The sequence below is a fragment of the Chanodichthys erythropterus genome, chromosome 10 (genome assembly GCF_024489055.1).
Source record: "Chanodichthys erythropterus isolate Z2021 chromosome 10, ASM2448905v1, whole genome shotgun sequence".
Lineage (NCBI taxonomy): Eukaryota > Metazoa > Chordata > Actinopteri > Cypriniformes > Xenocyprididae > Chanodichthys > Chanodichthys erythropterus.
Genome location: NC_090230.1, coordinates 23,670,114 through 23,685,037, shown reverse-complemented (window position 1 = coordinate 23,685,037; position 14,924 = coordinate 23,670,114). Strand labels below are relative to the sequence as shown.

The 14,924-nt window shown below is 35.7% G+C and overlaps 1 protein-coding gene and 1 long non-coding RNA gene across 3 annotated transcripts; one reads left to right on the top strand and one right to left on the bottom strand.

Annotated features, from left to right (window-relative positions):
- Positions 1–339: 339 nt before the first annotated feature.
- LOC137027968 (carcinoembryonic antigen-related cell adhesion molecule 1-like) lies at positions 340–9,596 on the bottom strand. 2 transcript variants are annotated; one of them, XM_067396623.1, is made up of 9 exons: positions 9,391–9,596; positions 7,437–7,766; positions 5,949–6,251; positions 3,980–4,309; positions 3,585–3,704; positions 3,428–3,459; positions 1,867–3,167; positions 1,676–1,720; positions 340–1,585 (listed from the first exon to the last, which is right to left on the bottom strand). In XM_067396623.1, exons 1-7 carry the CDS (start codon positions 9,437–9,439, stop codon positions 3,039–3,041), a joined length of 1,293 nt encoding a protein of 430 aa, XP_067252724.1. In that variant the 5' UTR covers positions 9,440–9,596; the 3' UTR covers positions 340–1,585; positions 1,676–1,720; positions 1,867–3,038. The 2 variants fall into 2 exon arrangements, with proteins under 2 accessions (XP_067252724.1, XP_067252725.1); XM_067396624.1 differs by lacking the exon at positions 9,391–9,596 and adding an exon at positions 8,323–9,301.
- Positions 9,597–9,711: 115 nt separating this feature from the next.
- LOC137027999 (uncharacterized) lies at positions 9,712–12,738 on the top strand. The gene is made up of 3 exons (XR_010896138.1): positions 9,712–9,995; positions 10,085–10,449; positions 10,705–12,738. It is a non-coding gene; the product is annotated as an uncharacterized lncRNA (long non-coding RNA).
- The last annotated feature ends 2,186 nt before the right edge of the window (positions 12,739–14,924 follow it).

The following is a 14,924-nucleotide window of genomic DNA, read 5'->3' as shown; positions in this document are numbered from 1 at the left end:
ACAGCTATTTATCTAGACCAAAATTTTTTTGACATGGCCTGCAAATTACCACAATAGATATGTAACTATGCGTACCTTAGTATGTGACATTAGTTATTCCTTACAAAAGATTACAGCGGTTTTTTAGAATACTAGTTTTTGTTACATATAGAAAAATACAGTTTTTTGGACACACAAAAAATGAATTTTTACTGGAGTACAACTGCAGTATTACTGCAATACAGATGTACTAAAATAATAATGCAATACTGCTGTGGTAGTACTGCAATACAGAATACAAAACTATACAAATACTAAAGTACAATTACATTACTATGTGCAATACTAATAAAATGCTGTACAACTATATAGTATATCACAGAATATTAAGTTTATTTTCACACATCTGCAATATAATGAATTAAGGAACAAAACAACAGTTAATATCTCAAACTGCAATGCAACAATAAATGTTATTTTACTTTTCTTTAAACTTTAAATAACAGGCTGAGAGACTAAATGTATTTAAAGTATTCATCCCTGTGCTCAAGCGATCTCCTGTTATACTCCTCTGATCTTCCACAATCTCCTATTCAAGAAACCTGCGCTCAAACACTCACCTCTATTGTTTCCTCGATTGCTGTGTCTGGTAGTGGTCCACAGCTTTTACTTGCTGCACAGTAGTACTGTAAACACAGCTGCAGTAATGTAGTATGAGTGGTAGGTTTATACAGGCATTTCAGTATCACTGAACTGAAGTTATAGCCTACTGTATTTATACTTAATTATATTGCAAACCTTCAGTTGTACTTCATTTTACTGCTGTTGAACTTCAATGTACTGCAGTTGTACTGTGATTATACTTAATTACATGGTTGTGCTTAATTATACTGCAGTTCTTTTTTGTAAGACATATACCATTTAGGGCAGATAGTATGTACATTGGGATGCAGGGTAGGCTTGTTTGAGATGCATCGACATTGCGCAGACCGATCAGCGTATGGCAACAAAGTACAGTGAATGTGATTGGAGAGCATTCGACTCTGCTTTTGAATCGCTCTTGTGGTACTTTGAGGTCATACGCCGATAAGTTTGCACAGTGCTGAAGCATCTTGAGCAAGACAAACATGTGGTTGTTGTCAGTTTGTGTGTGTCACTGGTGTGTCTGTATGACTAGCATGCAGTTGAAGGGATTTTAAATCGATTAAGTTTTTACTTGGTTAAAAATTCTAAAGTTATGACAAATTCAGATTCCAGCCATTACAAGTCAAGTCTGTTTAATGGCATCTACAAATGAACATGCCTTTTCAAGTTCCTTTCCATTGTAAAAAACTAAATAGTGTTCATAGCCTCAACCTTTTCCTTGGCTAATGCAAAGTTACTAATACAAAAACTAAGAATCAGTCTAAAGACATTCTGCTCAAGGCACACAATTATTGAATCTTAGGTCATGTTACAGACTATACTGGCTATATTATGTCAGCTCTAATACAAAAAGGCACCACAGTAACATTTCCACATCCTGTTGTTGTTCTGAGCAGGAACATGTACAGTAAGTGTTCAGTAGGCAGTTGATAAGCTCTTTGAACGGGAGACTGTAAACAATCTAAGAAACAAAATTAGAATTAGATTTGCAAAATTAGGCACGTTTTCTATTGACAAACAGATATTTAAACTGGGGTCAGACATGCTTTACCTGTTTAAGTACAGATGCACATTTCCATTACAAAGTGATAACATTCTACAATACAAACACAATAGAAAAGCACAATTAGATGATATAAAATTACACATTAATTAAAGAATATACCTTAACGTGCCTTGAGAGCCAAAACAGACACAAAAGGGACAAAAACAGACAGATAATGTGAAGTAGTTAATTTTTACCTTTATGTCCCACAGGTCTCCTTCTTCCTCCTCACAAGAAATGCATAAACTTGGCAATTAAACAACCTAATCATCTCACAAAAAGCAGAATTTTACACTTTATAACACTTTTGTTACAACAAATTACAAGAAATACATTCACTTCTGCACATTTCAACAATTAAGACACTGAGTGAAAGTATCAAATATCTGAAATCTATAATAAATAAATCTGTTTTTATCAGAAGACAATTCAGATGGCTAATGCCATGGCACAGATGGTAACAGGTGGTTCCTGTAACAGTTAGAATATTACATATAACAATACATTATAAAACATGTATTTAGCATTTTGTTTCTACTTCTATCCACAGTGTCTTTCAGTGCAGTTATTACATGTTAAGTTCCTGAGATTTAAAGTTTGTTCAAGTATTATTTTATACATTATTTTCAACACTGATGTTCCTCTGTAGTGCTGTCAAGATGTTAATGTGAAAATTGCAAAGATGTAACATTAACATTCTACAGTATCGGTACTACACTACAGACTAAAATTAGGAGCTGCCTGTCTCATATGCACATATGGCCAGTAATATGCCCATCCTGAAAAAAATATTTGTCCACAATCAGATATAAATGGATGTTAACAAAACATCTGATATGTCAAGATCAGGTTTACATGCACCCAAACTATGTTAGTAATCGGACTGATGGCTCAAATTGATTGAAAAGCCTTAATGTAAACACCTCAATCAATCAAATTTAAATTTACATCAGATTGCGAGGGGTACTGTAAAAACACTTGGCATCTATCTTCTCAGTCATTTTCAAAAATCCCTTGTAGACATGCACAATGCGTGATGTGTATGTTTACATATGTCTTACAAACACTTTTATGTTTATTTATGTCTTATGAACTAGTCATTGATGAGATCTACTAAATATTAGCCTAAAATCTCTCTTAACAGTATTTGTCAGCATTCGTTTTAGTGTCATCAAGACAAAAAAAAAACATTTTATCGTGGTGACTTTCTCCTCCTGGCTTTACTTCTGGTAATGTGCAGTTACCAGTGAGATGTCACTGACTACTGATATTTTGGTATAGTGACACTTTTTCTCCATGAGAATTTCAGCTGATCTCACTCCCTTTTTTCATAATTTCATAGTTTCTCTTAAAAAAATAAATATTATTACTATTTTGTCCCATTAGTCATTAATGGAGAATCAGCCTCAGAATGGTGTACCCCATTAGAAGAATTCGACAATGAAGTGCTTGCTGCATGAATGCGTGTCCTGCTGGTCAGTGGAATCTCTGTATCACCCTGAAAGAAAGAAAAAACAAATGATCAGGATTTATGATTCAGTTTCACATACACCTAAATGTGTTTCTCCTTTTTATATATGTTAAATGTAAACCCATATTCATCACTAACGGTTTTTCAGGTAAAACAGCACAAGAGTTCTCTTTCAAATAATTCAGTTATTCTTGGTGTTTCTATGAAATGATTTCTGAACCCACAAATCTAAATCTGTAGTAAATTCAGTGAGGTTTTTGTCAGACTCAGTGCATATAGTATCTCACCTGATTATGATCACCATTCTGCACACTGGCTCCTGTTTAAACAAAAATTATAAACTCTTACTCTGGTCAGTTAAAATATAAATCCATATTTTTTTTAAGATTATTGTTGCACAATAAATATATTCACGTTGCACAATATGCTGTATGCATAACTTGCCATTTTGACTTTCTTCAGTTCTCTTGTAGAGAATGTAAATCATCACACCCACAGCTGCTGCCACAAACGCAATAATGCCAACAGCTATTCCTGCTACAGCACCTGGACCTAGACCTGACTCTGGAACAGATAAAGACAGATTAACCATTATTACTACAGATCAACTGATAATCAGATCTACCAATAGTTTTGACTTCTACTGTCAGTAGAAAGTCGAATTAAATTGATTTATTGATAATTGATAAATGGTGCCATCTAGTGGATGTTTGAGCAACAAGAGCTAAACCAGCATTACCCTTGTGAACTCAACAGGATACAGTTGTTCAAAGGAAAACTGACTTATATTTACATTGTGGACTTTACTGAGTGGATATTAAGTATTTCAAATTATTCACCAGTGATAGAAACACTGAAGCTCCTAATGATGCTGAATCTGCTGTTGTTGATCTCTAGTTCATAAAATCCTTCATCTGTGTTTCTGGTGTTTGTGATGTTCAGAAATCCAGTCTGATGATCCAGCTTCAGTCTGTCTCTGAATCTCTCATCACACTGAACATCTGTAGAGATCCTACCCTGATCTCCAGTGATTTCAGCAATGAGAATGCCATTAAAATATAATGCCATCACATCAAATTGGTTTGTTCCTACAGGAGTCTCTAAAGTGACACATTCTCCCTCCTTCACTGACTTTCTCTTCACTTCATCTCGTTCAGCAGGAGAAACACCTAAAACACAAACCAACAGAATCTGGAGGATCTTTTTTTGGTGGAAAGACACACAACATGAGAGAACTGTGCTTATTAAAGCAATAAAACATTCTCTTTGACCTTCAGTCTGAAAAGCAATATTTATCCTTTTTTTGTGATTATGAATAAATTTTACATGAAATCATCTGTGTTTTGGATCGCTGGTGAACTAAAAAAAAAACACTATTAAACAGATAATAGAAGGGTGATCTAAGATGTCATTGTGAGAAACTGACATCTTCATCAGAACAAAACTGAAAAAAACTCACCACTGGAAAAATGAAATGTTTTACATCATAACTAAATTTGTAGTCAAAGGGGGGTATAATGCTATTTCATGTATTCTGACTTATTTACACTGTTAAAGAGTTGGATTCTCATGCTAAACATGGCCAAAGTGAGTTTGAGTATTTCTGTTCCAAAAAATTATCTTCCAAATCGCCACAGGGGTCGGCTGTCAAGCGTGGTCCTGAGTGACATCAATGAGGGCGGAATTCCTTGTACGGGCACATCTCCCGGAAGGGCGCGCGCACACGTCGACCGAGCGAGAGAGCAAGAGCACGCCCATCAATGCGCGTTCGGATTTACGGAAGTCGTCAGCACAGGTCACAGGACTGCACAAAATCAACAATGTCACCAAAGAAGTGTTTTTGGTTGTGAGGGAAAGATAACCTTGCTTCCCAAAGAACCCAGCGTTAAGAGTAGCTGAGAGTTTTGTTCTCACGTAATACATTGATGCGCTCTTGACATTTGTTATTAAAATAACCATAGAAACTGATAGTATCAATCACTTTATTGGTTAAAATGAATGGAGAATATCTCATGTTTTTCCATGGCTACTCGAGCCCTCAGGATCAGCGCTTATGGTTTCATAAAGAAGGCCCAGTTCAGCACTGGATTTACAGATCATTTGAAACTGAAAGATGGAGGGTCACAGCGATAATGATCCCAGTCATGAGTCGGAACCACAGATGGAGAGTAAAACTGCATCAAATGTCTGTTTTGTTGGCAATAGGCACCTGAGTGCATATAATGTAAACAATATGAACGTAGTGAATTCATGAATTCATTATTCATCATTCATTATACGTTATATTCATTATAGTGATTCAAAAGTTATCCAGGGCTAATGCGATGGTGTATTGTGTATGTTTAAATACAGTTGTTTAGCTGACCAGTGATAGCTTGTAGATGATCTCTACACAAAAGCTGCGCATACACGTGATAGCTCATCACTGTATCTCCGCTCACAACGACATGCCTCCAGGCACTCGGCTGTTTTCGTAAATACTCAGTACAGTGTATATATCTTTTAGAAATATGATTAAACTAAAGACTTTTTGGAAATATGAAGGATGCACTACTACTATAGGTACTCAAGATTAACACGAGATTGGCAGAAACTGTGCGTGGTACCCCCCTTTAAGGTTACAAATTCAACAGTAAGTTTTTGGAGAGAAAAAAAAATAATTTAAACTATGCAAATCAAAAGGTAAATAAAAGTAAACATTAAAAAAACCTCAGAATGTCACTGCAAAAAACAAAACAAGACAAAAAATATATATATTAATGATGTGATTTAAATGTACAAGACTTTCTTTTAAGCATAATGACTCACCTTGAACAGTAACAATGAAGCTTTTTTCACTGTCACTGCTGATGATCTTCAGTTTATATTCTCCAGAGTCTATGTTTGTGATGTTAGTGATGGTCAGAGATCCAGTCTGATGATCCAGCTTCAGTCTGTCTCTGAATCTCTCAGTACCTTCATTACACTGAACATCTGTACAGCTCTTACTCTGATCTCCATTGAGTTGAGCGATGCGAATGTCATTAAAATACCATTTAATGTTCTCTTGTTGGTTTGTTTTAACATTAGCATTTAGAATGACTGCATCTCCCTCCATCACCAATACTCTATCTATATCAACACCAGGCACACATAAAAAAGAAATGAACAATTAATTATACAACATGAAAGAGCTGTGAAAATGTTTTTCCACAGATAATAAAGATTGTGAGTAGAGAAATACAGTATGTCTGGATTCATAATGTAACACAAGCAAACAAATGGTTGAAGAACATCGATTTACACATTCGCTCATCAGACAAACATTCATGTAGCCCACATCTGATGCATATTTTGCCTCCTTTCCCTTATCTGTGCTTTCACACAAGTATTATAATTCATAATGAATATTACTCATTATTAGTGGAGTATTGCGTGATTTATTTTTTATTTTAAATTTCATTTAAGTTGCTATAGTTTCTTCCATATTAAATGTACAATGTCATGTTTAAAAAAAAAAAATTATATATAAGTGTTTTTATATATATATATATATATATATATATATATATATATATATATATATATATATATATATATATATACACTCCTGCTGTTTGAACCTCACAGATATTGTAAATAATGTCATGGACAAAATATTTTTTTCCACAACAAACTACATTTTAATGTTTCAATGACAAGGAGGATTGCTTGGCTGGGAAATTGTGTTCTATAATGAATAAATCACAATCTGAGAGCAAAGAAATTAATTGTACTTATATTACTGAAAAAAATAAACTATGAAGATGACTCACTACTTCAGCTGGTTCAAACAGAGGCAATGACAGTATTCTTACTGTGCTGTTGTTTGTGTTTGTTGAGAACTGATGCTGAAGTCTGATCCAAATATTAGTACAAATTAAGCTTATGCTTACATATTTCTTGTTTCTAACAACCTTTTTAGCACAGCCCTTATAGGAAATCAGCATATGGTTGTCAAGTGAACTTCACATTGTCTACATAAAATTACTTGAATATTATATAGAGATACTAAAATTTATAGAAAGCACCATGGTCACATGTATGTTTATAGAATATTTTACAAAAGCTCTGAACATGGCTCAGCCAATCATAATCAAAGACCAGAATTATCCATTTTATAACTGTAGTCAAATGTGGTTTTGAAAAGATCTACAGCATATGAAATAATGTACTAAATAATGTAATACAAAGAAAACTGAATGTCACTGCAAAAATCACTGAACACAATAATATGATTTAAATGGACAAGACTTGCTTTTAAACATAATGACTCACCACGGACAGTAACACTGAAGATCTTTTCACTGTCGCTGCTGCTGGTGATGATCTTCAGTTTATATTCTCCAGAGTCTGTGTTTCTGATGTTCGTGATGGTCAGAGATCCAGTCTGATGATCCAGCTTCAGTCTGTCTCTGAATCTCTCAGTTCCTTCATTACACTGAACATCTGTACAGGCCTTACTCTGATCTCTATTGATTTGAGCGATGAGAATGTCATTAAAATACCATCTAATCTTTTCTTGTTGGTTTGTTTGAACACCAGTGTTTAGAGTGACTGAATCTCCCTCCATCACAAACACTTCTTCTCTATCAACACCAGACACTCCTGAAGAAAAAAATGAACAGATAATTATGAGCCAAACTAAATTATACAAATGGGAAACTGCAGTTAACATGTTTTTTTGTTTTGTTTTGTTTTTTGCCTTTTTGAATTTGATGATTTGGGTAAATTGTCCTAATTTTGTCTTTTGGAAAACATTTAAATCTATTATGTAGCTCTTGAAGGGCAGTACTATACTATAAAAAAGTGATCTTATATGATCAAAATAATACTTGGGTAAAGTTGGTTTTATATTCGCACATTCGGACCTCTGATAAATTCAGACTTTCCAATAAATGTGCAATAAATTAATGTTTGCGAATTTTAAGCAGCGACATGATATTGACAACCAACGATTGTCAACTTACATTTTTCACAGTCGATCAAAATAGGCAAGTATTGTTTTAATGGCATATTTACTTGTGAATGTCCACTGAATGTCCAATGTAGTGTGATTAACAAGGCTATTGAATACGGATGTCCGAATGTGCGAATATAAAACCAACTTTACCCAAGTCAAAATAATGCAGTTTCCCTTCTTGAACATCACCAAATTTTTCACCTTTTGTAATAGTCCCCCAGTTGCATCAGTGTGAAAAAAAAATGGATCTCCAAATCACAGTGACATTATCATCTCTCTTATTTTTGTTATTTACATTACATTATTTATATTTCGCATATTCTGCAAAGGGCTGTAAACTAAGTTTATGTATTAGCTGTGCATTCTCACAACCAAGAATTTTAAAATTCAATTGAATAAATTTTACCCATAAGTATTACCCATAAAATATTTTTACATTGTACTTGAATTTTATTAAAATTTGAATAAAACTGCATATGACGATGTCATGTCATTCAGTCTGCCACATGTTTTTCATTTAGACTGTTGTGGAAGAAGTTATCCAAAAGCGACTCGAATTCAAAATTTACTTTTGCTCAGTTTGTGCACCATTTATTCGGGCTATGATGCCACGTTACTATTATATTCGTTATCAAATCTCATCAAATCTCATTTACGTGGACTTATGTAAACAATACATGGACAATATTTTCGAAGTTATGGCCTCGGCTCGTAGGCCTTGACTGAAATTGCATAACTGCGTCACATTCGTCAAAATAGCGAGATTTTAACATTTGCATCATGGTCAAGCAAGCCAAAAAAAAAAAAAAAAAACATAGCAAAAACAAACAAACAAAAAACTACTCTGATATACAAATGATAAATGCATTTATGTCGAAGAGACTAGCTGATATTAAACTGCGTCACGTTCACGTCCGGTGTTCTTCTGAATATATATTATACCTATCGGGATACGGATACCAACATATTTGCACGGTTTTATGGGTATGGTTAGACTGTGGCGTTTGTTTAGAGCTTAGTAAAACCTCAGGCCATGTTAAAACACAATAGGCCTACTTAGGTAAAGTTGGTTAACTTGGTAACAACAATTCTTTCGAGTTTAGTTCCCAGTCAAAACACATTCCACGCTGACAAACCTACATCTGTCAGGTTCTGTTGTGTCACACGAAGCATACCACCTACGTCTGGGACTGTTATTGACTAAAAACATAACTGCGCAGTAGGCAAAATTAGACCGGAAGAGACATTATATACGCGTAAATATCTTACCATGGTCGAAACACCAGAGTAATAAGGGCAAAATAAGGAGATGTTTCATTTTCACCAGTTTGTTGAAACAATGATGCAGCTTTTAATGATTAAAAGTACTAAGCTGTTTAAGTAGTGAAAGCTGTGCAGCCCACTGTCCTGATAGAGAGAGAGAAAGAGAAAGTGAGGCGAGAGTCTTGCGGTGGGACCAGGGTTGCCAGGTCTATGCAACTAAGGTAAAGGTAGACCAATGGCCAAAAAAAAAAAATATATATATCTTCATCGGACGGGCGAATTACCTAATGAATTTGTTCGTATGGGGTGTTAGAGCGCCAAAAACGTAGGCTACTTACGGGGGTGGAAGTCAACCCGCGGAAATTATTTTTTTTCCCGCTGTAAATAACTTAAAGGTAGCCCAATAATACCGCAGGAAAACCACAGACGTGGCAACACTGCAAAATGCTTGATCGTCACAAGATTCGCGTAGTTCAATCTTTGAGTTCAAGGAAGTGCTTCAGTGCTGCTAAAAGGTTGTTTGCAATCGCGTGGTTCTGGTGAGCGGCGCTAGGGGTGGGCTTTGGGGGCTGGAGACCCGAATGTTTTCCCAAAAGCCCTGAATCTTTCAGGTTTGAGGTTTCTTAACAGTGCTGTCAAAATATAATTTTTCTAATCTCTCTACCAAAGTATGTTAAACAGTTCAATCGGTCTTTGTCAGGTGACGTCACACTCGTGAAAACCGAAGTGCATTATGGGTGTCGTCGCCATTTCTGAGGTATCCAAACAATCTCTGTATCAGTGCAGAGTTGTTTCTTCTTTGGCTACTTTTCATTGTAAAAATGGCACACTTTTGTTGTGTGAAAAGCTGCAATAATATGTCCCACGATAGAAAATGTCAAAAACTTTACTACGAGATTAGATTTAGTCGGTTTCCTACTTGAAAAAAGGCTGTACGGAGAGTATGTAACGTTAGAGGCAATAACAGAGGCGCCGGATCGCACGGGTTGCCGCGGTGAGACGCAAAACATCACTTTCGTCAAGATATCTCCATTCAAGTATGTTTGCTTTCTACATTTCACAAAGGTAAGTTAGAGGTTTCTGTTTTCTAAAGTAGAAAACGTTATAGCAACGCATTGTTTTGGATTGTATGTGCTATGAAACAAGTCAATTTAAACTGAATCCCTTTACTTGAATATGTCTACATTTTATTTTTCTTAATTTTGCTACAGCATTTTTATACTTAAGGTACGACATTTTTGCTCTGTATCTATATACTGATTCTAATTTTCTGACTACTTTTTACAGCTGTGGTCTGTGGACCTTTTCATTTCATTGCAGATCAGCCTGCTTAAAGATTATGGAGACTGACCCCAACTGGACACCATCCCTCCCTACATTAAGGCCACATCAGCATTAAACACAGGCTGTGTCTCAATCAGCTCCCTAGTTCATTAGTTAGGGCACTGATCAGGACGGTCTCAGTCACAAAATTTGTATACACAATATACTGATTCAAGAGCTCAGAGCTGATTGAGATGCACACACAGACACTAAGGAAAAACAATCCAGTCAGCTACTTGGGTAAAGTTGGTTTTATATTTGCACATTCAGACTTCTGATAAATTCAGACTTTCCAATAAATATGCAATAAATTAATGTTTGCGAATTTTAAGCAGCGACATGATATTGACGACCAACGATTGTCAACTTATAACATTTTTCACAGTCGATCAAAATAGGCAAGTATTGTTTAATGGCATATTTACTTGTGAATGTCCACTGAATGTCCAATGTAGTGTGATTAACAAGGCTATTGAATACGGATGTGCGAATATAAAACCAACTTTACCCAAGTCAGTCAGCTGACACTATGGTCCATCAGGCTGGAGAAAGTGATCATCTTCACACTGAGAAGATGCAGGAGGCTGGAGGAGATGGTGATCTGCATGTGCAGAAGTAAACCGACTTGATATGTACAGGATGTCTGATGTTTGTTTTGGAGATGATGTTAATGTACTATACGGGTCTGCCAAACCTGGGAACCTTTATGGCGTTACAATTTTTTTTTTTTTTTTTTTTTGTGCCTCTGATTCCAGACGCAACAAATACAAATTTCAAATGCTTCTGTGAACCTTAATATACCTCAGATTTGGTCTGCCTGCACAACACTTCTAATGTTTCCCCTGAGACGGTATACAGAACATTCAATGAAACTGTGTCATATCTATGCAAACCTGAAGCTTTCAGCTGTATGGGCATACAGAGATGATTTGCACAGAAATATGTCTCCTTTGTTTAAATACAGAGTAGCAGAGATTACTGACTGTTTTGAGATTTTCACAGAGAAACCATCCAATCAGCGCATGTTTGAATCTTTTGTAGAATTGTAGTGTAAAAATGTGCTGATGCTTTATCCAGTCTTGCATGAACAATAAAGCATGTATAATTAAATTTTTCAGGGTGATTTGTAGATTTATGTTATATGCACTTATAGTATTAACAGGATAATTAATAATATACACAATCTGTAAATCAGATATTTAACTTGCATGACATATCTTTGTTTTTATTATTATTAAGGCCTTTGGACAAAAAAAAGAAAAAGAAAAAAAAAAGACTCATAATGTCATTGACCCAGACAACACAGAGGTAGGTCTAAAAGGTATACTATATCAGAATGTACTGTAATAAAATACACTATTAAATTCTACATACATCTCTGATGATGCCTTGTTTATTGGAACAATGTTTATTGTGTTATACATTGGTTTATGTACTTAATGCAATAAAGGAAAAAAAATGCATGAAAAAAAGGGTAGTATTAGTTCAAAATTCTTCCTGATAATACTAAACCATCCTTAATCATGCACTTGTTATATAGTTAACACGACATCATTATCGTTACTATACTGTGTTATCGCAGTCCTTCCTTCAGAACATAAATAAATCCTGCACCCATTAGTGAAATATCTGTGATCTTCGAGGGATTGATAGTTTTTAAATTGTTCACTATGCGTTTATGCCATAAACAAGACAGTTAACAATATTTAAGTATGATGATTTAGGTAGCAATGCGGGGTCAGTAGCACTCCAACTTACTGCAGTCAGCTCGTACAGATCTATGTTATGAATGGATGAAAAATTCTCCAAATAACGGTCCCTGGCATCTTTGGTGAGTTTATCGCGATATGAAATTTTAACTTTGTTCTTGTGCTTCTTCATATTTGCGAGTTATTTGCTTGTTATCTCAACTCGTGTAATCTCTTTCATTCTCACAGTCAGCAGGGATACCACAAATATGGCGCCGCGGTGACGTCACACACAACAAAATCACGTGTCTGACAAAGACCGATATAACTGCAGCGCTTTCGAGTTCACGTCACGCACACCGCAGTTGAACACAGACACGCCTCCTGTCATTCACTCGGAGCAGCGTCAGGCTTCGATACGGTCTTTCGGTCCTGTTGAAGAGTTTTTGATATGACATAACTAAAATGACAACTTTGGCACATTTGTCAGCTAAACATTCATTCATTGTTTCCATTAATTGCCCTGTACCGCCACTGTATCATAATGAACCGAAAATTTAAATCATACATAGGTCTCTAACGTTGTATTTTGCCAACGAACTAACATCGAAACCGTGATATGACATTGTGACTTTATAAAACAGCAAAATACAGTGATTATATATACAGTCTGTTTGTGCTGCGTGTTTTAAAGAGAAGTACGCACATTTGCTCACGAGATCAGCTGGTGATCAAAATAAAAACGCAAGGTTTTATCTCTTGTAAGTGAAGAAATTAGTACAAAAGTATTGCAATTTCCCTATTGTTAAGTAACTACTTATAAAATTCTCATTTATTTTAAACAGTGCATTTTTTTTTTTTTTTTTACAATATAGGCTGTGGATATTACTTTTATATTAATAATTATAAAGGCCTAAACCATATTATAATATTATTGTAGTAGGCCTAATAATTGAAACACCAGTGTCAATGTAATGTAGACTGACTCTATATCACAACTAAAAAGATGTTTGAACTCTCTTTCATGTTCAGGTACAAGTCAATGCTGTTTGTTCATTGTGCACACTGTACATGACCTCTATGTTTTTAAGCTCTCAAAGTGCACCAGATTGATGCATTTAACCTTAAAATGTACAAAATTTTCTTCTGGAGGGCATGCCCCCGGACCCCCCTAGGTCCACCCAACATAGTTCTAGTACAAAATCCTGTGGGAAGTAATGTACATTTTATGAACTTTACACAAGCATACTACTACTAAGTTCCTTTCATGACAGTAAAACTGTTAACGGAAAATTACATTGTGATTTGACAAAATAGATTTGGGCTAAGCCCCGAATGTTTACAATGTCTGGCTCCGCCCCTCATTAGGGGCTTATGACGGTCGAGGAGAGAGAATGAGCAAGAGGGAGATTTGAAAATAAGAAAAAAAAAATGCAGAACGAGAGATGAGACAATACAAAAGAGCTCAAAATAATATCACTGGAATGAAGGTTTATGACTGGGCTAGTGTTTTAGGACATGCTTTTATATATACAAAAAAAAAAAAAAAGCTTTCCAGCGCTGGAGAGAGCTAAGTGGGAAGCAGGGGCGGAGCCATGGGCTACGCCCCGAATTTGGTCTGCAGACATTGTAAACATTTGGGGCATAGCCCAAATCAGTTTTGTCCAATGACAATTTTAATTTTCTGTTAACAGCTTTACTGACACGAAAGGAACTTTGTGTTTAGTATTCTTGAATAAAGTTCATTAAATGTACATTATTTGTCACTGTAATTTGTAGAACTAGCCTATGTTTTGTGTAGGTCTACGTCCTCTAGGTGACTTGGGTAAAGTTGGTTTTATATTTGCACATTCGGACATCCGTATTCAATAGCCTTGTTAATCACACTACATTGGACATTCAGTGGACATTCACAAATAAATATGCCATTAAAACAATACTTGCCTATTTTGATCGACTGTGAAAAATGTTGTAAGTTGACAATCGTTGGTTTTCAATATCATGTCGCTGCTTCAAATTCTCAAACATTAATTTATTGCATTTATTGGAAAGTCTGAATTTATCAAAGTCCGAATGTGCGAATATAAAACCAACTTTACCGAAGTCTCTAGGGGTCACAACAGAGACGGCAAGGAGGCAGATGTAAAAGCAAACAATTGTGTTTATTTGATATCAGCAGAGATTCAGGTGAGTAATAGTCAATGTTGAAGGTTGAAATGAGTAGCAGAGTTAATACTGTCCTTTTGTAGATTGCAGATCGAAGAATGGAGAAGACGCTGGAGACTGGAGACTGGGAACACTCACACACAGATGGAGAAGCACACGAGGGAGACTGGAGACATTGGAGACAGGTAAGTATGTAATAGGAGTCCTTAAGGTAAGCATACATGTGGCTGTAGTCAGGCCCGGCGTCAAGGGGGGGCTTGGGGGGGCTTAGCCCACCCTGCGATGATCTCAGGCCCCTCCTTTCCCAAGCCTGGCAGAAGAGAACGTAAAAACGTAATTAAGTACAGTGTGACATAAATTGTG